Source organism: Eptesicus fuscus, chromosome 16 (assembly GCF_027574615.1).
Source record: "Eptesicus fuscus isolate TK198812 chromosome 16, DD_ASM_mEF_20220401, whole genome shotgun sequence".
NCBI lineage: Eukaryota > Metazoa > Chordata > Mammalia > Chiroptera > Vespertilionidae > Eptesicus > Eptesicus fuscus.
Genome location: NC_072488.1, coordinates 17,944,187 through 17,965,216, shown reverse-complemented (window position 1 = coordinate 17,965,216; position 21,030 = coordinate 17,944,187). Strand labels below are relative to the sequence as shown.

At 42.3% G+C, this 21,030-nt stretch overlaps 1 protein-coding gene and 1 pseudogene across 3 annotated transcripts in view; one reads left to right on the top strand and one right to left on the bottom strand.

Moving 5' to 3' along the window:
* Positions 1–1,092: 1,092 nt before the first annotated feature.
* On the bottom strand, positions 1,093–1,659 carry LOC103305473 (GTPase NRas-like; annotated as a pseudogene).
* Positions 1,660–9,832: 8,173 nt separating this feature from the next.
* FEZ2 (fasciculation and elongation protein zeta 2) overlaps positions 9,833–21,030 on the top strand; it is a 34,600-nt gene continuing 23,402 nt past the window's right edge. For all 3 annotated transcript variants that reach the window (XM_028140126.2, XM_028140125.2, XM_054727872.1), the window contains exons 1-3: positions 9,833–10,106; positions 14,272–14,380; positions 20,912–21,028. In XM_028140126.2, the coding sequence (XP_027995927.1) occupies positions 9,853–10,106; positions 14,272–14,380; positions 20,912–21,028 (480 nt within the window). In that variant the 5' untranslated portion in view covers positions 9,833–9,852. The remainder of the gene's footprint in view (positions 10,107–14,271; positions 14,381–20,911; positions 21,029–21,030) is intronic.

Genomic DNA, 21,030 nt, shown 5'->3' with positions numbered 1-21,030 from the left:
CCAGGGGCTGTTGTGTCTCTGTGCACTTTACTGGGAGAGCTGGAGAGAGAGTTTCAGTTCTCTGTCACCTAAAACATTTCTCAGCTGCTAATGACAGAGGAAATGGACTCTGCTGCTTCTTAAAGTTTGGCTGTTTTTATCCCATTAGTGAAAGTTATCATTGAACGAAGGGGTGAAATCTCATCAGGAATGAGAGGCTCCAGAATCTTTGATCTATTTTTTCCCCCTTTCTGTCAATATTTTCCATGAATGTGTTCACAAGCTGTGACAAAGCAAACTCAATGACAAAGGAGAAAAAAATGAATAATTAAAAAATGTTTTGACAAATAAAAATGATGATATATTAGCATCAAACTAAGTATTCAGCAAAGGAGAAATGGTCCTTATTTGTCAAATACCAAACCCCTAAACTTTGAGGTAGAAATGCTGGGTGCATGTGGAGACCCAGATCACAGCACCTCCCAGGGAAAGGTGACTGTCACCTTCACCTGAACTGCACTTTCTCTCAAACTTCCTTTAACCCGCAGAGCTGTTGTCTTCAGTCTCCTGTGACTTCCAGTAGGTGATATCCTCCATCCATCATTCTTTTATGCGATTTGGTGGTGTTTTAAGACTCAGCAAAACAGTAATTTATGACATTTGTCCAAAAACCAACATAGTTCCAAGTTCAACAGTAAAAAGAAAAAAGAAATCACCAGCAGTTGCTACTTTAGAGCTCAAGACGTTGTTTCCTGGAGGATTTTATGTCTACTGTTCGGTTCTCTGTTTCAGAACACGAATTGCGTTTCAGACAAAAAACCTGTGGTGGAGGGGGAGTGTTGGGTGTGTTGAGGGAGAACCCACGGTGGAAGAATGCTGGGGAGGAACAAGAGGTTCGTTTCTCTAGTCGGACACCCACGTGAGGAGGCAGTGATTCTGAGAACATGTCACACAGAGAACGTGGTCCTGATGCACCGAGAGCTGGGGAAGCATCAGGAGCTGCTTTGTGGTTTGAAGATGACACAGAGACACTTCTCCAGGGACCTCAGGACCAGGTGTCAGTGCAGCTTGACCGGGACTCTTCCCTGATGCCAGAACTTTAAAAGCATCTCGTTACATTACCACACAAGGCAACGCCATGCAACCTCGCACCCATCATCACTGCTATGGAGTTTTTTCATTCGGCACTGACATATTTCTCTTCCCAGGGCCTAAAGGGCATCTTCAGCACCGTGTCTGGTCCTGGCTGAGGTCCCAATGAATGGAATCCCATAACTCTTGGGCAGTCCATGGGCTTGTTTTGTGTCCACTGTCCTTGTTGGCACATCACACTTGTTTCCTGCTAGCACCATAGGTACGTCACCTGCATCCTTTGCCTGCTTACTCTGTTCCCTGTGGAGGTCAGTATCTGCAGATGACTTGCTGTTATTGATGGAAAATACACAGAGGAAGCCTTCACCTGTTCTCATGTACTGGTCTCTCATGACACCGTACTCCTCTTGTCCAGCTGTATGTCCACAGACAGGTTTCACCATCTGTAACCACCTGTTTTTGGCAAGAATCCTCTATGGTGGGATCATATTCAGCTACAAAGTGGTTCTGGATTAGCGGGATTGTCAGCACGCTTTTCCCAGCACACTTTTCCCAGCACGCTTTTCCCACCAGTTTGCACTCAGCCATTTCACACAAGCAAGAAACTCAAGCTCTGGTGACTCACTGCGCAAGGATTTAGAACCACCACTGGGAAAAATGTTGGAGACCCTAGAGCCGCCATGAACCGAGATTTGGTGGGTTTTCTCCTTGATCTGTGACCCACTTAAGCAACTGCATTGCCTCCTGACTGCAGCTTTGGGAGGGCTTTTCGTTTAGATGGTCCTCATCGGTACTTCCACCCTTTAGTACCTGTTTCTACTTGGTATTGTCTTTATTTGGTAGTTTAGATGTAGATTAATTACGACCATAGGGTTTCCAGATGATATCTGTTGAGTTTGACTGTATTGGAATAGCATTAACATTTGCATGACTTGACATTTATTGGGATGTGTTTATTGTTGTTGAAAGAAAATGGGAGGGCTTTGAGTGAGGGTGGCAGGGAGTGGGAACCAGCTAGGAGAGATGAGAATAGAGGCTGGCATGGCTGTCCTGGGTAGTCAGAGCTAAAGTTGTCGAGGATCATGGCACTGAACTATTGAATGGGTTGAACTTGGTTGAGCACAATGAGGAAAAGGCTCCCTTTCCCCTCCCATCTCAGCCTTTAAACACGCTCTGCCCAGTTTCTCCTCACCACTCTGGCTGGCATCTTGGTCAGACTGGATGGCTTTTCACTCACTTTCAGAAATCAGAAAAGTCTCATTTTGAGGTATGAAGAAGTCTGACTCAATGTGAATAACAACTTTCATCATATAGTCATGTCAGAACATCTCCACTCCCCTGCCCAGGGCTGACCTGGGAACCAAGCAGGGGAGGGGTTGGCTTGTTTTTTCTCTCTGCCTCCATCACATTCCCTCTTGCTCTGCATCCTTTCCTCCTTCTAGGTTGAGGTCGACCCTGCTAACATTTTTTGGGGACACTCAGGGTACACGCCAATCCAGTCTTTCAAAGGGCAAATCAGTCCTTCAGAGTTAAGGTTACTTTCTCTCTACAACCTGGAATAAAAATAACATTTCTTAAACAAAACAAAACAAAACAAAACCTAACAACAAGCAATACCCAGGGCACACAGTTTAACACTCTAACATCAGATTAAAAACAATTAACTTACCTTTGTGTTTACCCTGGTCAAATCAATCAGGAAATTGAGCAATTATGTGTGTTTGCTTAAATTATGTAGACAATTATCTTAATAGACCACATTGTTTTTGCTTTTGTAGATACAACCCGAATCTGACTTGTGGTTTATTTATTTAAGTCCACAACATTTTGATGAGGCTATTTTGATGCAGCAATATTGGTGCAGCTCTTCTGATGTCAAGACATTAATAAAAAAAGGGGGAGAAAACCTTGTTAAACTACAGTTTTAAAACATGACAATATGGGTAGAACAGACATCCCCATTTCCTAAAGTCTTGCCCCATCTTAACCCCATTCACAAGGAAATGTTCCTTCTCTAAAAACAGCAGAAGAAATTTTAACATCTCTGGAGGGAGAAAACAAATGAAAAACAAAGACCTGAAAAAATAAAGTTCCAAGGACTAGGATACTTCAGTTTTAACATTCATTCTTCTAACACCCTCATCAGTGCAAATTTGGGCGAGTCTGTCTGATTTTGTGGAATATTGCTGGATGGTATGGTTCTTTTGTCCTAATACTCTCGAGGCTATAGAAAATTGGGGACAAATACCCTTATGAGAACTTTATACAATCGGCATATCTGCATATGACTAATATTAACTGTGCAACCTGCATCAGACAAAAAGTACCATCACTTACAGAGTCCATTTATCTCATCCAAATGTGATTCAAGACTCCTGGCTTCTGTTCAGTTACAAACTCCTCTGAATTGTCTGCATCTCTTTCTGTGAACCTTGCGGAGCCTCTATTTATGCCACCTCGTCTCCTGAATGCGCCCTTTCAATCTCCCATCGTGTCACCTTCTGGCAGCTTATCCTTGTGCTCAGTAGAGCTTTCTTATTTTTTCACTCATTCCTCCCCCAATTCAATGGGAAGTGGTCTTACTGTTTTCCTTTATTTCTTTTCTTCATTTTTTTGTCCCTGTGTGGGTCAGAGATTTCCCATCTCTGCTGAATTTCTTCTCCTCGGAATTAGACCTTCAGACTCAAGTCTTCAAATGGTAACAGTCTATTATATTAAATCTTTTATTACTCTCTAGTGAAGTTAATTTGTATAATTGCAGTATAAGATACAGTAAAATAGGAGAGATAATTAACAAGTTAATAATTCATCAACAATTACTACACACAGCACATGAACTAATTTTAAATGCCTGATTTGAATCTACTTTTAAGGAGATCAAATGTTAAATAAGCGGGGCACATGTGTATAGGTCAATTCTAATAGGTGATTCATTAAAGTTACACCTGTTTGGAAGAATTGTGGCTAAATATACATCACTTGAAAGTTACTATTTTAACAATTTTCAAGTGTACTGTGGCATTAAATACATTCACATTATGTGCAACCAGCACCCACCTCCCAAACAGAAACTCAGTACCCATGAAACACTCCCCATGTTCTCCCCGCCAGCCCTTGGCAATCACCATTCTACTTTTCATCTCCATGATTTTGACTACTCTAGGTACCTCAAATAACTGGAATTATACAGTACTTGTCCTTTTGTGTCTGGTTTCACTTAGCATAATGTCTTCAAGGTTCATCTATAATATTGTAGCATCTGTCAGAATTTCACTCCTCTTTAAGGTGGAATAATATTCCGTTGTATGCATATGGCACATTTTGCTTATCTGTTGATGGACATATGGGTTGTTTCCATTTTTTGGTTATAAAGCCACACCTTTTGAAAAATAACTGAGTTATAATTTACATGCAATAATATGCACTTGTTTTAAGCTTAACGTTTGATAAATGTATATATACACCTACATAGTCACTGTCATAATCAAGTTATAAAGTATTTCCATTACAGGCCTCCAGAAGTTTCCCTCATCTCCTTCTGCAGTTAACTCTACTACCCCAAACCTTTACATGCCCCGGGTACCACCGAACTGCTTTCTGTAAACTAGAGATTAGTTTTCAGGCCTTATTAGACCTGAAGGCTCTAGGTCAATAATGAGACAAAGAATTCAGAATGAAGGTACATACAATATGTATTTATAATCCTAAAGGAAGCAAGAAAATTATTCTACAATTTTTCAGACTCAGAGCAGCCTCTTCTTGTTTGTTGAAAAAACTTTCCACATTTGTTCTTTGTTCCGTTGTAATATGAATAGTAAGGACATGCAGTGCTGACACCATCCCACGATGCCTTGGCACATAGGACACTGAAAGTCTGCAAAAAGAAAATAATAGATAAAATTTGGTGTATTCAATTCTGCACGCTCTTAATTTCAGATGAGAAAATTAAGAATATGCCAAAGCAGGAATTTAGGCTGTTCAGTGTTCATTGCTGCTTTCCCTGACAGGGTCCTTGAAGGTTACATTGTTAGAACTATCATAACGTTAGGTAAGTGACTCCTGCTGAAAGTTGTTTCCGTTCATTTTTCCGAGACCAGCATTTGACTCCTAGGACACAGCCAGGCCCATGTTTGGCAGAGTCTTCCCCTCCCAGCTCTTCTGATACCTTGTAAGGGTGAGGCCATGGCCAGTCGGTCACCTGGCTACGCCCCTGGGTGGCCTGGCACCGCTTCTGCTCAGGATGGTTCCACCTAATCATGACCCTGATCTGATGATTAAAATGAAGATTCATCCTCATCAAACTTGCATAATTAAGATTAACTGTTCTTTACAAATAAAAGCTAAGTTGTGATCTTTGACTATGCTAGTTTCTTGATTATTTTTTTTTTGAAATGAGATAAATGGGAAGATAGCGCCCTTTCCTTTTTTGGCAAGCAAGCCACCGTTCCTTAAATTCTTGACTCACCATATGGATTTCTAGATTGTTTTTGTTTTTGTTTCATCAGCTCTTTGTATAGCCCTAATTATTGAATAAAATTAGTTATTAGCTTAGCTTTTCTCAAGAAATTTTCACTCGTGTGCCTCATCATTGTCTTACTATTGCTTTATAAGGCTTTCCACATTCACTATATGTGATACTTTGACAGTCAGATATTTTTCTGGTCCTGTATTTCAGTAGTTAATTTATTTTTTTGCAATTTTAATATTTTCTGATTATTTATACCCTTAGGTGGTCTATATGCTGAATAATGTACTTTTCCATTTTTGGTTACTTAACTGTCACTGCGATATACTATATATGTGGAAAATTTAAATACATTGTTAAACAAGAGAACTTTTCCCATCTGAATGATTAATATGAACTTAATGCTCAAGGGCTAGGAGCACTCTTTAACCTTTTGCACTTGGATGTCGAGTGTGACTCGACACAGTTAGCATCGGTAGCAGCTCGAGAAAAAAGCAAGCGAGTGCAAAGGGTTAAAAGTAATTTATATTCTTTTGTAAGTTTCTTTCTGGGCCAACAGTTCTTTTGAGTCCCGGTTTCTATGTCCAACAGTTGTTAATGTGTTCATAACAGCAATGATACTTCAGTTCTGGATGGTGGACAAACGGCGGTATTGCAGGTCCGACCCTCTCGGTTTGGTCCTGGGCAATCTGCAGTGACGCACATCTGCTGACTGCTAGTATGGCAAGGCATCGTCAGCGTCTTCCATCTCTGGACTGTCTCTCCCCTGACTTCATGGCTGGAGCACTCCTGTCAATTCCCCTCTATCGCAGGAATCCACATGTCTCGGAGCTGTTCTCTGAAAACATACAAACACACTCTCGACCAAAAGTTAATAAAGGAACATTTTCTATGAATTTGATTTGCGATCCTTTTTCATTTTTTTGTCCAAATGATTTTCCTTTGGCTTGTTTTGACACCATGTATGTTTTACCTGGGTGACTTGCTGTTAGCATTACAAATGAAAGTTAATTTTCTAAAGTAAAAATTTTCTAGATGTAATTTATTTGCAGGATATTTTTCCTTACATGATATTCTTCTACTATCCCCCCTTTTTTGGTTTAAATATTGGGAGGCTTTTGGAAATTTTATGCTGTAATCTTGATAGCTTTTAAATTTTACTTTTTTGCACTAAAATGTGACTGCTTAGGTTCATTATATGTTATACAATTTTACCATGAGATGAACTACCAATAAAAAATTTAGAAAATTAATTCTATAAGTTAACTTTTCTAAATATATGAGTGAGCAAACATGTTTACACCTTCTTTCATCTCTTCTCTAGGAGTTGGTGGGAAGCAAAGGTCTGAAATGAATAGATTTGGGAGGACAAATTAGTAGAATCCGGCTGTGGGAGGTATACTGAAGTGCGTGTTGATGGACTGACCCAAGCAGGTGAGGCCAGGCCAGCAGGGAGCCTGTGGCTTTGCCAGATCAGCGGAGATGTTAGGAAGCTAGACTTTGGTGATGGGAAGGAGAGTTGCTGGAAAGTCAGCTAAGGTTGCTGACAGGAAATATTAAGTGAAGGGGTTTAGGGAATAGGAAGTGGGAGCTGGATTCTCTTAAAAAAGCAGTCCGACTCAAGTACCTTTAAGTCCCTTAAAGGAAGGGTGCGCATACGGAACTGGGGCCACAGCCTGGGTGGGACATGGTCGACCGATGGTTGTCCTGGAAGCTGTGGGGCACCTTGCAGTTTCCGGGTACCATGTGGGAGGAGAGGCGTGTGGAAGGCATTGAAGGGAAATGTTGCTACGCTATAATTTACCTGGTGACAAGCATCCTACAATTTAAACTGTTTTCTCCTGTTACTCTTCCATGTTTACAGTAATTATTTAAAATCTACAAAAGCACCAATTAACAATTTGTTTCACACTATAGTTTCTTGCTAATCTCATCACTGTCCCCACAAAGTAGTATAATCAGTTTCCTCATAGGCATCTTCCTTTGGAGGACTTTTATAGATTATGTTGAGTGCCAAGGTTACTATAGGTGTGCAAAAATAAATTGACTAAGAAAAGGGATTTAAATCTTGTGTTTTGCAATGGAGTATTCATAATTAAAAAAACAAATCGTCACCCAAGGATATGTTTGTATTGACTTGAGAGAGAGAGAGAGAGAGAGAGAGAGAGACAGAGAGAGAGAGACATCAACCTGAGAGAGAAACATCAATCGGTTGCCTCCTGTACATGCCCCACCAGGGATCGAACTTACAACTCAGGTATGTGCCCTGACAGGGAATTGAACCTGAAGCCTTTTGGGATGCTGAACACGCTCCAACCAACTGAGCCACCTGGCCAGGGCTGCAATGGAACATTCAAAGTGTCTGGGGTGATATCAGGTAATTTAATTTAATTAAAAGTAAAAAGCATTCTATGTGGAAATTTTCACTAAAATCCTGAGGGCACTAAAGCTAAACCAGTAGCAATTTATATGTGCTAGTAAACATATGGAAAATTTGACAGTGTTACATGTGAGTCCTAAGAGTACGTAATTTTCATTTCCACTAACACATACCGCACAGACAAATGGAGATACCAGTAAGGAAAAAACCCACAATTTTGCTTTAGCTGTGTACCTAATTAGGAGAGTCTGAGTCACTTCGATAGTGTTTCCTAACTTGGTGTGTGTAAATACATAGAGAAAAATAGATCTTTGATACTTTTAGAGCATCACTTTTGAGTGATGTTCAGATAGGTGAATATCAGCTAAGCTAGAATACTTTCTCATCAACCCCAAAGCTATTAACCACCGGGTAATGAGTTCTAGCTGTTGGCCAAGTAGAGCACAACATCTGCTCATGAAAACAGAGAAGGAACAATGTTGCCGTTAAATAATTACCAACAGTTTCTTAGGCTCAGTCATAGATGTATTTGGTTTAACATGGAACAAATCATTGAAATAAGAGACAACATTCTTTGGCATAGTAAATAGGAAATTTTGGTATTCACATGTATTCTTGAGGATAGGTTTTCAAGACATGGACAAAGCATACTGAGGAAATCTTATATTGTTAACTTCAGATTTATTTTTCAAAATATAAATTCATCTTTCATGATCCAACTACATCCCACTTCCTAAATGAAGTATGTGATTACTACAGTCCGAAGATATAACTCTGATCAACCCCTTCAGCTATAGACCAGCTCAAGCCATTCTGTTTAACAAGACCCAGAACCGAAGTTTAAACCTGGGATACAAACTCTTGTGAACCCTTAAAGGGCTACCTGTTAAAACCCCACCCCAAATCTTGGATCAGACAGACAGATTTGAGCCTTACCTCCGGTCTTCTTGCAATCAACTGATAAATAAAGCTCCATTCTTTTCTCTAGTGCCATAGTATTGGCTACTATGTGCTTCAGGCAGAATCCTGTCTGCTAATAGTCCTAGGTATATATTGCCTCTACATATTCACACTCCCTTATAATCACACTCACTTTTCTCCCCATTTTCTTTTATTATGGCAATATACACTACATAAAATTACCATCTCAACCATTTCAAGTATACAACTCAGGGTATGAAGTACATTCATATTTTTGTGCAACCATCCATCTCCAGAATTCTTTCCATCTTGCAAAATTTAAGCTATATGCCCCTTAATTAGTAACTCTCTACTCCCATTCACACCTTTTATTTCGTATAAATGGTTTCCTTTGGTCTTATCACTACAACTACATTGTAAACCTCTTGTGAGGAGCAGCTGTGTATTACTTATGTAACATACAGATATGGTACTTACTGTCAGGCACTGTTCTGAGTGCTTTGCAAATATTAACTTACATATTCATTTTTGCATGTTCCAGAGGGTCTAGCACGAGCTTTGCACGTGGGAGACCTTAGGTATTTGTGGAATGCATTTCGGTATCACTTAAGCATTTCCAACTGACTCGGCCTGTTATTCTGGTTGGAAAGATACAAAAGGAGCAGGTTACCCTGGGGAAGTGACATGTGCGTAATCTGACGGTAGGTCGCAAGTTTAAAGAAGCTCTTTATTTTAGCCTCTTTTAGGCCAGGTACCCACTAAGAGAAGCTAAGGGGGAAGCTATTTCTGAACCATAGAGGCTACACGAAGTGACTTAATGCAGTTAAGGTTATCCTTTCAATGGGGACCCACGGTCGATCCCGCAAAGATTCTGCAAAGGGAAGACCCCAGGCTGAGCGGCCCAGGACAGACCCAAGCCTCCTTGCCTGGAGGGGCGGGGCCAGCGGGCGGGGCGGGGTTCCGAGGGCGGGGCCCGAGGACGGGGCGGGGCGGCGCGCGTCCGCACCGGGCGGCGATGGCGGCGGACGGCGACTGGCAGGAATTCTATGAGTTCCAGGAGCCGGCCCGCAGCCCCCGGGACCAGGAGAGCTATAACGCGGGCCCCGAGGCCGGGCCCGGGCCGGGCGGGGCTGGCGGCGGCTTTCCGGCGCTGGCCCGCAGCCTGGAGGAGAAGCTGAGCCTGTGTTTCCGCCCCTCGGGTCCGGGCGCCGAGCCCCCGAGGGCGGCTGTGCGGCCCATCACCGAGTGCAGCCTCCTGCAGGGGGACGAGTGAGTGCGGGCCCGGGCCGGGAGCGGGCGGGAGCCTCCCCTGCCCCTCGCCCAGTCCGCCGGCCCTGGGTCCGCTGCCCGGCGGGACCCCGGCGGCAGGCTCCGCCCCGCGCCCTCCTTCCGTCTCCTCGGGCCTCGAGTCCCCGCCCCTCCCCGCTCGCCCTGCTCCCTCCCTGGGGCTCGGCCTCTGCGTGCCGGCGACTTAAATCCCCTGCTGCCCCGTTCCCCACCTTACCCCGCCGCCGCCGCCTCCTGCCTGGAAACCAACCCTGGTTTGGCTTAGAGGGAACCGCCCTGTAGAGCCCGTCGTTAGAGGCAGTCCCTCCTCGGGCACAGGTGTAGCCATTCATTCATTCAACCAGCAGTTACGGAGTCCGTTAAGTGCCCGAGGCTGCTTCGCACTGGGCATACCAACCCTCGCACGTAGGGCACAGCCGAGGCTGGGAGCTAGATTGTAAACAAATATTTGTCTGGGTGTGACAAATGCACTAATGGATAGATGTATAAAATTTAGGAGATTTAAAAGCGTGCGTGTGTGTGTGTGTGGTGGGGAGTCAGGAAAGTCTTGATAGAGAAAGAAATGGGAAAATTGGATCCTGATGGGAGTGGGAGTTTGCTTGGCAGGTGAAGAAAGGTTCAGCATTCTAGCTCGAGGGCGTAGCACGTGCAGAGGTACCGGTGTTGAGGCAGCATTTAAGCCACAGCAATTTATTGGGTCCACCTGACAGCCCAGGTATGGCGCAGGCTTCCACAGAAGCCAAAAGGAAGAGCTGTGGGTATGAATAGCGGGGATCTTCTATTCTGGTGGGGAAGACCAATACATAAATAAGTAATTATTACCGAATTATGTAAGTGTAATGATGGGGAATTCACAGGGTTTTATGAGAGCTGGGAGAAGGAAGGGATAGAGTTCCTGGGGGCACTTCATTTAACCACTTTGAATCCCAATTATAATTTGGTTAAATAAGGATTGTGATTATGTACCACGGGACCAAAAAGGGGTTAAAATGGCGAGAGTGAAAAAACTTCAGCAGATTGTAATGTCAGGGAGAGGCGCCCCTGGAGAGGCTGTGGGTGAAATTACTGGAGTAAATAACTGAGGACGTGGGTGTGGATGAGTTTTCAGAACATTGGTGGGAGGGAGAGAATAGAGTTTAGGGAAGAATTCTCATGAGATAAAGCTCCATGGGCTTAGACAGGGGCTTCTAGCTTGATGATCTCCTTTCCTCTTTGAGGCAGATTATCAGGAATAAGGTAGGAAGCTTGAGAAGGGGGGGGGGGTGGGGGGGGGGTTGGGAATGGGTGCCTGTAAGCATGACCTAGCCGTGGTTTGGGCCCAGCTATATTTGCAGACTATATCTTTTAATTTTACCTGTGTACAGTGTTCGGGTGTAGAGGGAGGAATTTATATTAGATGTTGTACACAAAGATATGCACTCAGTGGCAATATATGACATTTAAAAAATTCTGTTCCCAAAAAGAAGATAGTATTAAGTGTGTGTGTATGTATACCTGTCTGTCTGTCTACATAATATAATATGTATATATAGGAATCACTAGACTCAGGACATTTTCTGGATTTATTATGAGTTTGGGTTTATCAAGAGTAACTTCTCAAAACAGATTAGTGGTTTGTACACAGATAGTTAAAGTTCCTTATTTTTGTTTCACTTGTACTGTCTGGAAAGTAGTGTATTTTAGCCTTTGCTTAAATCTTAGGATGATGTAAAATTTAAAAACAATTTTTGTTACTCTTGAAAATGGTTTTTAGTGGATGATACGTTGGTAATGTGTGTGGCTTGATTTAGGAATGCATGAGGAATCTCTCTTCTAGGGCCTGGGCTGGTTACTCTCATTATCCCCTTTCTATTGCATACATCTGCTTTGCATTGCTTGTTAGAGTCCATTTCATGCTCCTTTCACCAGAGAGTTGAGAATTCTTGCACTCAGATATTGCCTTGAATATCTTCGGGCATGTTATTGAACTTTCCTGAGTCCCAGTTTTAGTTTTGGTTAAATACAGGGATTGTACTTATCTGCTAAGGCTTTACACTAGAAGGGTCTCTTGTAGGATTCAGTGTCGATGGGACTTTGACCTTGGAAAGAGCTGTCTCGCCAGGTGTTTATGACTGCTCGTAATACTTGACGATAAGGATGAAGGCAAGTCCTGTCCTAACTGGAGAATTCTAGAAATCTTGCACTTCAGTGGGCCCGCCCTACTTCCTTCCAACTGCAATTGTTCTGACCTTGGTGGAGATAGGGACTATTGATTGTCCTGCCCCCCAGATTAAATTCAGTCACAGTCACTTTTGCTAGGTGAGTATTCCAGTCCATTTGTCCTTTTATCACAGCTTCGTGGATGTGAAGGGGCAAACAAGCCATCCCCCAAAACTCTGGACTTCCTTCACCTCCTACTGGGGTTTCTGACCAGGGTTAGGTATATAGTCAGTGATTCAGTATTTGAAAGTCTCATACCCAGGAAGGCGTGGGCCTCAAACCCAGCAAATTTCACAGCCCAGAAGGGTTGCTTCCAGTTTGAGCATGTTGGCAGTAGAGGAGATTATGATTCCAACCGAGAGGGGAATAGGAATGAACCAAGCATATGGGAGATTTGCTGGGTAAACAGGCCAGTTTTCCAGAGCCTTTGGGTTTACATTTTCAATGAGGCTAATGTGAGTTCCAAAGCCAAAAACATCATGTTGGGATTTTATGGTTTTGGCAGTTGTGGTCCTATTGCTTCATCTCTTTAGCACCAAATCCCAATGCATTAAATCAAGCATGTTGCTGCTTTATTTTGAAGCTTGTGTTCTTATTTCTAGGCCTCTAGTGGTCTTGCTTTTGTATCCTAATGGCTCACACACTTGTAAATAACCCCCACCTAATTATGTCATGGCTTATTCACAGTGAGATACCCATTATAAATTTTAGGGTGTTTTTTTCTTTAAGACATGTATGTGCATACCTCTAGCTGGCAAGTAGCTTATAGATGTAATGTTTAACTTTACTTCAATTAAATTTCATGTCATTTGTATCTCCGAAGTCAGTGTTTTTCATACAAGGTCATGTTTTATTTTGCTGGTTATTACCTTGGTACCGAAACCTGCATTTTGGTCGTGAAATTGGAGTTCGCTGTTCTTATCTCGTGTGCTTTGGGACTCAATACAACTCATTTAAATTAATGTTTAGAGTAATTGAGCTGGAAGGAATGTCTGTTTCTTGTTCAAGCCTCTCATTTTATAGAAGGGAGGCTAATACAGAGAGGTTAAGGGACAGGCCAAAGACTCGTTTGAGGAAGATGGAGACCAGAGTCTATGTTTTCTTGAATATTAATCAAGTGCTCTATTGCCTCCCACAAGTGCTGCTTGAGGTGGGGTGACTGCACTGCATAGCACCTGTGTGTATTATATTTGAACTCCCTTTCTTTCCCTTTTCATTTTATCAGTTTTAGTCCTTAGTCTATTACATTACAAACTAGATATTCAACCTTGATCTAACATTACAACCGAATCCTTTTTCCCAGAAGGGATAACAGATCTGCTAGAGAGATTATTTACTCTATGGAATGGTCTATGTTGTTTGAAACTTGTAGAAAATTAAAGCACAGTGTATTTACTACCAGGCTGTAATGACTTAACTTCCCTGTGCTTTAGTTTCCTTGTCTGTAAAATGGGGGGATAATGGTTCTTCATAATACTGGCTTTTTAAAATACTGATTTGATAGAAAAACATCGATTGGTTGCCTCCTGCCTGTGCCCTGCCTGGGGATCGAACCCACAACCTTCTGGTGCAGGGGGCGATGCTCCAACCAACCAAGCCACACAGGCCAGGGCAGTATTGCTTTTGAGAAGTGAGTGAGTTAATATGTAAGTTGTTTAGAATAGTGCCTGGCACATGTTACCATGGAAAGTGTCAGTTATCAGCCTGGGAGAGTTTTCCATTTCACTCCACCTTCCCTCAGGACTTCTTGTCAGCCAATTACATGTTTTTCATTTAGTCTTATTTAGGATGCTCTACTTTGTTGATGTTTTTCTGAGAAACAGTGGGCCTTTTTTTTTTTTTCCCTTTGATATTTTCTGGTTTTCTTTCACGGTGGTACTGGATATTTGTTTAATAATAGACTTACAGAATACTAACTTTCATTGACTGTAGTTGTCTTCTTTTTAAGGATTTGGAACGCCCTGACCGATAATTACGGAAACGTAATGCCTGTGGACTGGAAGTCATCCCACACCAGGACCTTGCACTTGCTCACTCTGAACCTCTCGGAAAAAGAGGTAAATTGGGACTTGGACCAATAGTTTCTTAATAACTGAGTCTGATGATGGAACTAACAAGGAGCATTTCTATTTACCCAACATTCATGAGTGGCCTCTTATTTCCAAGCAATTGGACTGGCCCTCTATTGCCATAAACCACTTATTAGCACATCCCTCTAGTTCTTCCCCAGCACACACCCCCTTTTTTATGTTTAGCTACATTTTCATCACCTGTGTATGAACAACAACAACCAGCCTGTTTTCCCCCCACCTTTAACACAATTTTGATTAGCTGAGAACACTCAGTGAGAACCTTCGCCTTTGGTTTAATACACAATCATGTGCTACTTAGTGATGGGGATGCATTCTGAGAAATGTGTTGTTAGATTTCCTTGTCGTGTGAACATCACAGAATGCCCTCACACAGACCTGTATGGTATAGCCTGCTGCACACCTTTGCTCTGAGGTATGGCCTGTTGCTCCTAGGCTGCAAGCGTGTGCAGTATGCTACTTTATGAAACAACACAGGATTAAATCCAGCACGAGAAAATGATGATGTAATTAAGAGACACAAGAAACATGAGCTGTATGAGGTATAACCTGGCACACTGATTTACAGCAAACATTTTTTTATAATTAGAAAGAATATACTCTAAAATAATGATAAAAAGTATACTGCAGTAAATACGTAAACCAGTATCGTAGTTGTTTATTATCATAATCAGGTAATAGTACAGATCATAGTTATATGTGCTATATCTTTATACAGCGGGCGGCACAGTAGGCTTCTTTACACCAGCATCTCCACAAACACCCGAGTAATGCGTCACTAGGCAACAGGGATTTTCCAGTTGTATTATAATCTTAGGGGACCACTCGGGTCTATGCGGTCAGTTGTTGACCCAAACATTGTTATGTGGCACATGACTGTATTGAGGTACTGGAATTTCAACAGAGTTAACTTTTTGATGAATTTAATGACTTGCTTGTTGCTCAAAGGCTATGTTTTGGGGCTATTGGGGAACCTTTGAAAGACATTTCAGTTCTGGGCTTTTAAATGAGTTCTTGGCTAACTGAGGTTGCTGTGTTTGCTTGGTGTTATAAAGTGAAGATGCCTGAGGAAGGAAAATGAGCACAGGTGATAAGGCAGCAAGGGGGACAGAAGAGGGAAGATAATTGCTTTAAGTGGAAAATCACAGTGTTGTTTAAGCTGAGGAGAAACGTAGCTAAATTATGTCAGTTTCAGGGCTGGCAGTGCAAACCCAGGTGGGATATTTTGGCATGCTCTTATTTCATTAGTGTATTTGTGCAGTTATTTAGAGCTTAATACAGCAAGCCTGTCCGTATGTTAAATAGTATTTTTAAGGTTTCGTGCAAATGGTTTTTCTTAAACATGTGATTCAGAAGAACTTGTTGCCCAGTATTTTCTAGTAAAATACAGAGTTCTAGTAAAATACTTCCCAGTTTTCAAGTAGATGTAGAATTCTTACTGTTTGTGTAATTATTGACCCCATTAAGCTGTTTCACAGACTGACCTGACATACCTGTAATGAAAAGGAATGCAACCAAATATCTTATGCTCTGTCTTCTGTTTATTTAGAACCGAGCTATCATTTTGGACTTAGTTCCAAGTTTCCCTTCCTCTCTGAAGCTTCCTATTACTGATGTAGCCTTTGCTGACCTCATGGAATTATGATTTTAGACTCAAAAGGGACTTGAAAGAACACTTAATCCAACCTCTCACTTGGGGGGAATCCCCATCTGCAGCATGTCTGACAGATGGTCAGTTAGCCATGGCCTGAATCCTTGTACAGAAGGCAAATGCACTCCTCTCTGTGGGAATCTGTTACACTTGTGGGGTGTGAAAACCCTACAGAACTTATTGGTCCCGTAGAAATTTAGCTCTATTGTCTCCTAGGTGCTAGTCTCCACAGACTCTGCTCATGTCTCAAATCACTATTGTGTTCCCTTATTAATCATACTAGAGGCCCAGTGCACGGATTCGTGCACCAGTGGGGTCCCTCGGCTTGGCCTGTACGCTCTTGCTATCTGGGACCCCTTGGGGGGTGTCAGAGAGCCGGTTTCAGCCTGATCCCTGCAAGCCAGGCTGAGGAACCCCACTGGTGCACAAATCCGTGCACCGGGCCTCTAGTATGCATATGAAATCTTTGGTTAATCACCCTCCCCACTTCCCTCTGAGATTCATCAATCTGTTCCATGTTTCCATGCCTGTGGTTTCCACTCCTGCATTGACGGTCTGCCCCCTGGTGGTCAGTGCGCATCATAGCTCCCGGCCAGTTGGCTGGTCGCTTAGGCTTTTATATATACAGTAGGTCCTCGGGTTATGTTGGAGATCCATTCCCACAGTGTGATGTAACGTGATTGTCGGGACCCACCTACATAAGCACCTACGTCACTCACATGAAACACATACACAGCAGTAATGAAGTGAAACAGTAAAAAAATTTAAAAGAAAGATAACAATTCCTGACCTTTACTTGTGGTAAATAAATAATAAAAAACATAAAGCACATATGTACATGTGTCAAAATGACGGAACTTTTTTTTTTTTAAATAAATAAATGGGAGATGGTGATGTAACCACGAAACAACATACATCGAGTCCGACGTAACCCGAGGACTGCCTGTATAGATGTCTCTGGGCTGTCATGTGACCTCCTCCATGGTGTCTTTGTATTTGTCTCTTGAGTAACTACCACTGTGCCTGGCATGTCATCAGCACTAAGACAAGTGTTTGTTTACCTCCTGGAAGCATTCTTTGGATCATTCCAATTGTAAATGAAGGCCCATAGGAAGTTATTTTGACAAAGGGAGAAGAAATTTGCTGGATCTTTAGGCATCTAGTACAGTCCAAATTCTTTTATGGGCACATTATTTTCCATTTGAGGCAGCTTCCTTTTCATAGAGGGAAACGGCACCACCAGCTCTAACCCTGGCACTGAAGGAGTGATATTTGGCATGCTTGGCAAAGAGAAGGCACGTTTATGCCGAATGGGAGAGTGAATGATACCCATGAAAGCCAAGGTTAGCTCTCAAAGTCCAAAAGGGATTCCAGCCCTTAACATATGTCATATCTGTGTGGAGTGGGCTTGGCTCCCTTTCTGGAACGATGATCTGGGATCATTATTTCTGTTGTCATGGAAATTTGTTCTTATGGTTTACTGGTATCACATGTTTTGGCAGTAGCTGTAAGCTTATTCTAAATACAGGGACTTCTTGATCATGCTTATATATAGAATGCTTCTGAGTCATTTGCCTTAGGAACATCTGTGCCATCCTTCCCCCACCATGAATATTTTTTCAAGGACTTTAGCTTTGTTTACGCACCTTTCCATCTTTAAGACTAGAAACAGTAAGAAGATAATAATCTTCCTTAGGAGTAATTTTCAAATTAAAACTTTCATTTGTCCATAAGGGGCTACTTATCTATAAGGGGAAAAATAAAACAAAACTGTGGTCTTCAAGTTACAACATAGAACAGTGATGGGAGGGGGGAGCTGTTAAAATTTAAAGGTCAGTGAAGGTAATTGTTATGTCTACTCCATATCATCCATATGCCGTTGTGATCACACTGTGGAATTTTTCATCTCCATGTCTCCAGTTTTTTTTTTAATATATATTTTATTGATTTTTTACAGAGAGGAAGAGAGAGGGATAGAAAGCCAGAAACATCGATGAGAGAAACATCGATCAGCTGCCTCTTGCACACCCCCTACTGGGGATGTGCCCGCAACCAAGGTACATGCCCTTCACCGGAATCGAACCCGGGACCCTTGAGTCCGGAGGCCGACGCTCTATCCACTGAGCCAAACCGGTTTCGGCCATGTCTCCAGTTTTGAAATCAAACATCCTCTCTCGTCAAGAGTCTAATCTCTTGACCAAGTATGTCAAACTTAAAGGCTAACATGGGCCAAATAAATGAGGCATGAGCCCGTGGGCTGCAAGTTTGCCATGCTTGCTCTTGATCTTCTTAAAAGGATAACTATTATAGTTTAAAAAGTAAACTAGAACTGTAGGACTTAACATGGAAAAGCACCCTCTGCCCTACTTACCCCGTATTTGGTTCCCACTTACCAGAGGCAACCACTTACAGCTGCTTCACCTCTTTCTTCTAACTGATAACATACTCATATCATTTTATTTGATTTTTCGATTCCCAGAGGGTGAGGGTTTAGCACTCTCATAGTCCTCCCTCCAACCCCAACAACATAGCCCTCATAATAATTTACCTTTCCCCTATCTTCCCAATATATTTATATCAAAACATTGGGTTAAATTAATTTCCATTTATATTATTTAAATATTTGCAGGTGACCCACTTTACATTATGATTAAATTTTCATTTGTAATTTTTTTCTTAGGGTAATTTTAATTGCCTTTTTGTGATTTATTTAGGTTATCAGTAGCTCACTAATTCAGCCTCAACAAAGCCATAAAAGTAATTTTAATAATTGAAATACACTAGACAATTGATCAGTCTCTCTTTTTCTTAATGCTTTTCTTGATACCCTCAGCAGTTAACAATTCTAATCTGAACTAGTTACTCTAGTTTAGCTTCACAGCCATCATTCTGGGATTTTCACGATCATTACAAGAATTCCCTTCACCTCTTTCATGTATTAGACCCCATGTCTTCTTCTTTTTGGTTTTCCTCCTAGTTTTAATGGAGCATATTCTGCAGTAGCTTTCTGAGGAAGGGTACATGAGAAATCAATTTTTTGAGAACTTAAATGTCTGAAAATGTCTTTATTCTAAATCCTCACCTAGTTGTAGCTGGGATTCTAGGGTGGAATTAATTGAAATGCAGAAATTATATTCATTGTTTTCTAGCTTCTGTTGTTGCTGTTGAGAATTGAAGTGACATTTGATGCCTGGTCCTTTTAATGTGACGGATTTTCCTCCCTGGAAGCTTTTAGGTTCTTTTTCTCACACAGTGTTCTGAAACTTCACAATGATATGCAGGAGGTGGTGGCCAGGCCTCCTCGGCTGACACATTGAGAAACAGAATGAGCAGGTGTGCCATCCCTGTGTACAGCATGGGGCTGCAGTCTGTGGGAGTAGATGGAGCCTGGAGTGCTGACGCGGCTGCTCTCCCAGCCTCGGGTTCTGAAGGGCAGCACACCTGTGTTCCTTTGCGTGCCTCACTTGCAGGTTTCTTACTCTGTGGGCTTCATTCACCATTAAACTTCCCATGATCCTGCATGAGGAACTGGGGAGGAGGTAGGGAGCTACAATATCCAGTTGTATCCTCACTTTTATGTGTATTCTCTGCACTAGTAAATAAAAGAACTTTCCCAGGTTAAGTACTATTTTTAAAATTATGTGCCATCTGATAGAAACACATGGTTGCTTCTTACATAGTTCATTGCCCATTTGTTCTTTGGGAACTCAGTGTGTGCTACTCCTTGAAGAATGGAGTTCTAATTTTGGGTCTTTCCTTATCTGAATAGTCATGTCATGTTACCTAGGTGACAGGTAGATGATCACGTGTGCATTTTAATCTGCTGAGTTTTCCAGGCAAGGTCTTTACAATGACTACCAGTACTAAACTCTAAGTCATTAGAAAAGGGGCTGTTTCTATTGGTATGGACAGGGTTAAGGGACACCAACTAGGCCTGGTGTGATGCCCCAGGCTGCCAATAGCAAGCATACTGGCACCATTTGGCATGAAGAGTTCAAGAGGGAAAGGAGTTACCAGACGCTGGAGAGGGTAGCTGCTTGACAGGAGCTGCGGCCATTGGTCTGGCAGCAAGGGAGACAGCAGTATAAATGCCCAGCCCTCATCTTCCCATCTTCAGTCTCCTGCTAGTGTCTGCCAGCGGTCTTTAACCCCCCGGAAGCCTGAGGTCACGGGCATCCTCTGATGTAGTCCATAAAGGTCGGCCTCCTGGGGTACAGAGCAGTGTGGAGAATGGAGGTGGGACAGTCTCCAACACAGTCAGGTGTAAACATGTTTTGGAACCCAGAGATTTTGGAAGAAGAGATGTTCAGCTGAAAGGGCTAAGTGCGACCCTCATGGACAGTTCCTGTCTGCCAGGGAGTTGATCACTTAGGCTTTACTCTGAATGCTAGAAGTTAGTTTGCAAGTAACTATGTTTTCTGTGGAATGTTAATGTATACCCATCTTACTGTTAGGTTGTTAACTAAATAACACTTGCTGTCTACTCCGCATTTGCTGTCATTCTCTGCAGCTTCTAACTAATGCCCTATCCCTCTCTTTTTGTACTCGTCAGTCAGCTTTGATAGCACCCACTCTCATGGGAAAACAGCTAAGTGTGTATCTGTGTTGGGCACTCTGCTTGCAGCCCTTAGCAGTTTCATAGTTACTTATTCTGTATTGCTCTCATTTGCGTTGGAGGGGAATATGTAAAGCACTCCACTCACTGCCTGGCACAGAGCAACTGTGATAATTTCTCCCTTTGGAGGGGCCGTTCTCAGCGGATGCTTCCTCTGCCATCGTCTTTACCCAGACCCTTTGACTTTGTTGTGATCTGAAGGTCCTTTAATCGTGGGTTCTTTTGCTTTTAGATAAGTGACAGCTTGCTCTTGGATACATCAGACGAGGAGGAGTTGAGAGAACAGCTGGATATGCACTCGATCATCGTCTCCTGTGTTAACGACGAGCCCCTCTTCACTGCAGATCAGGT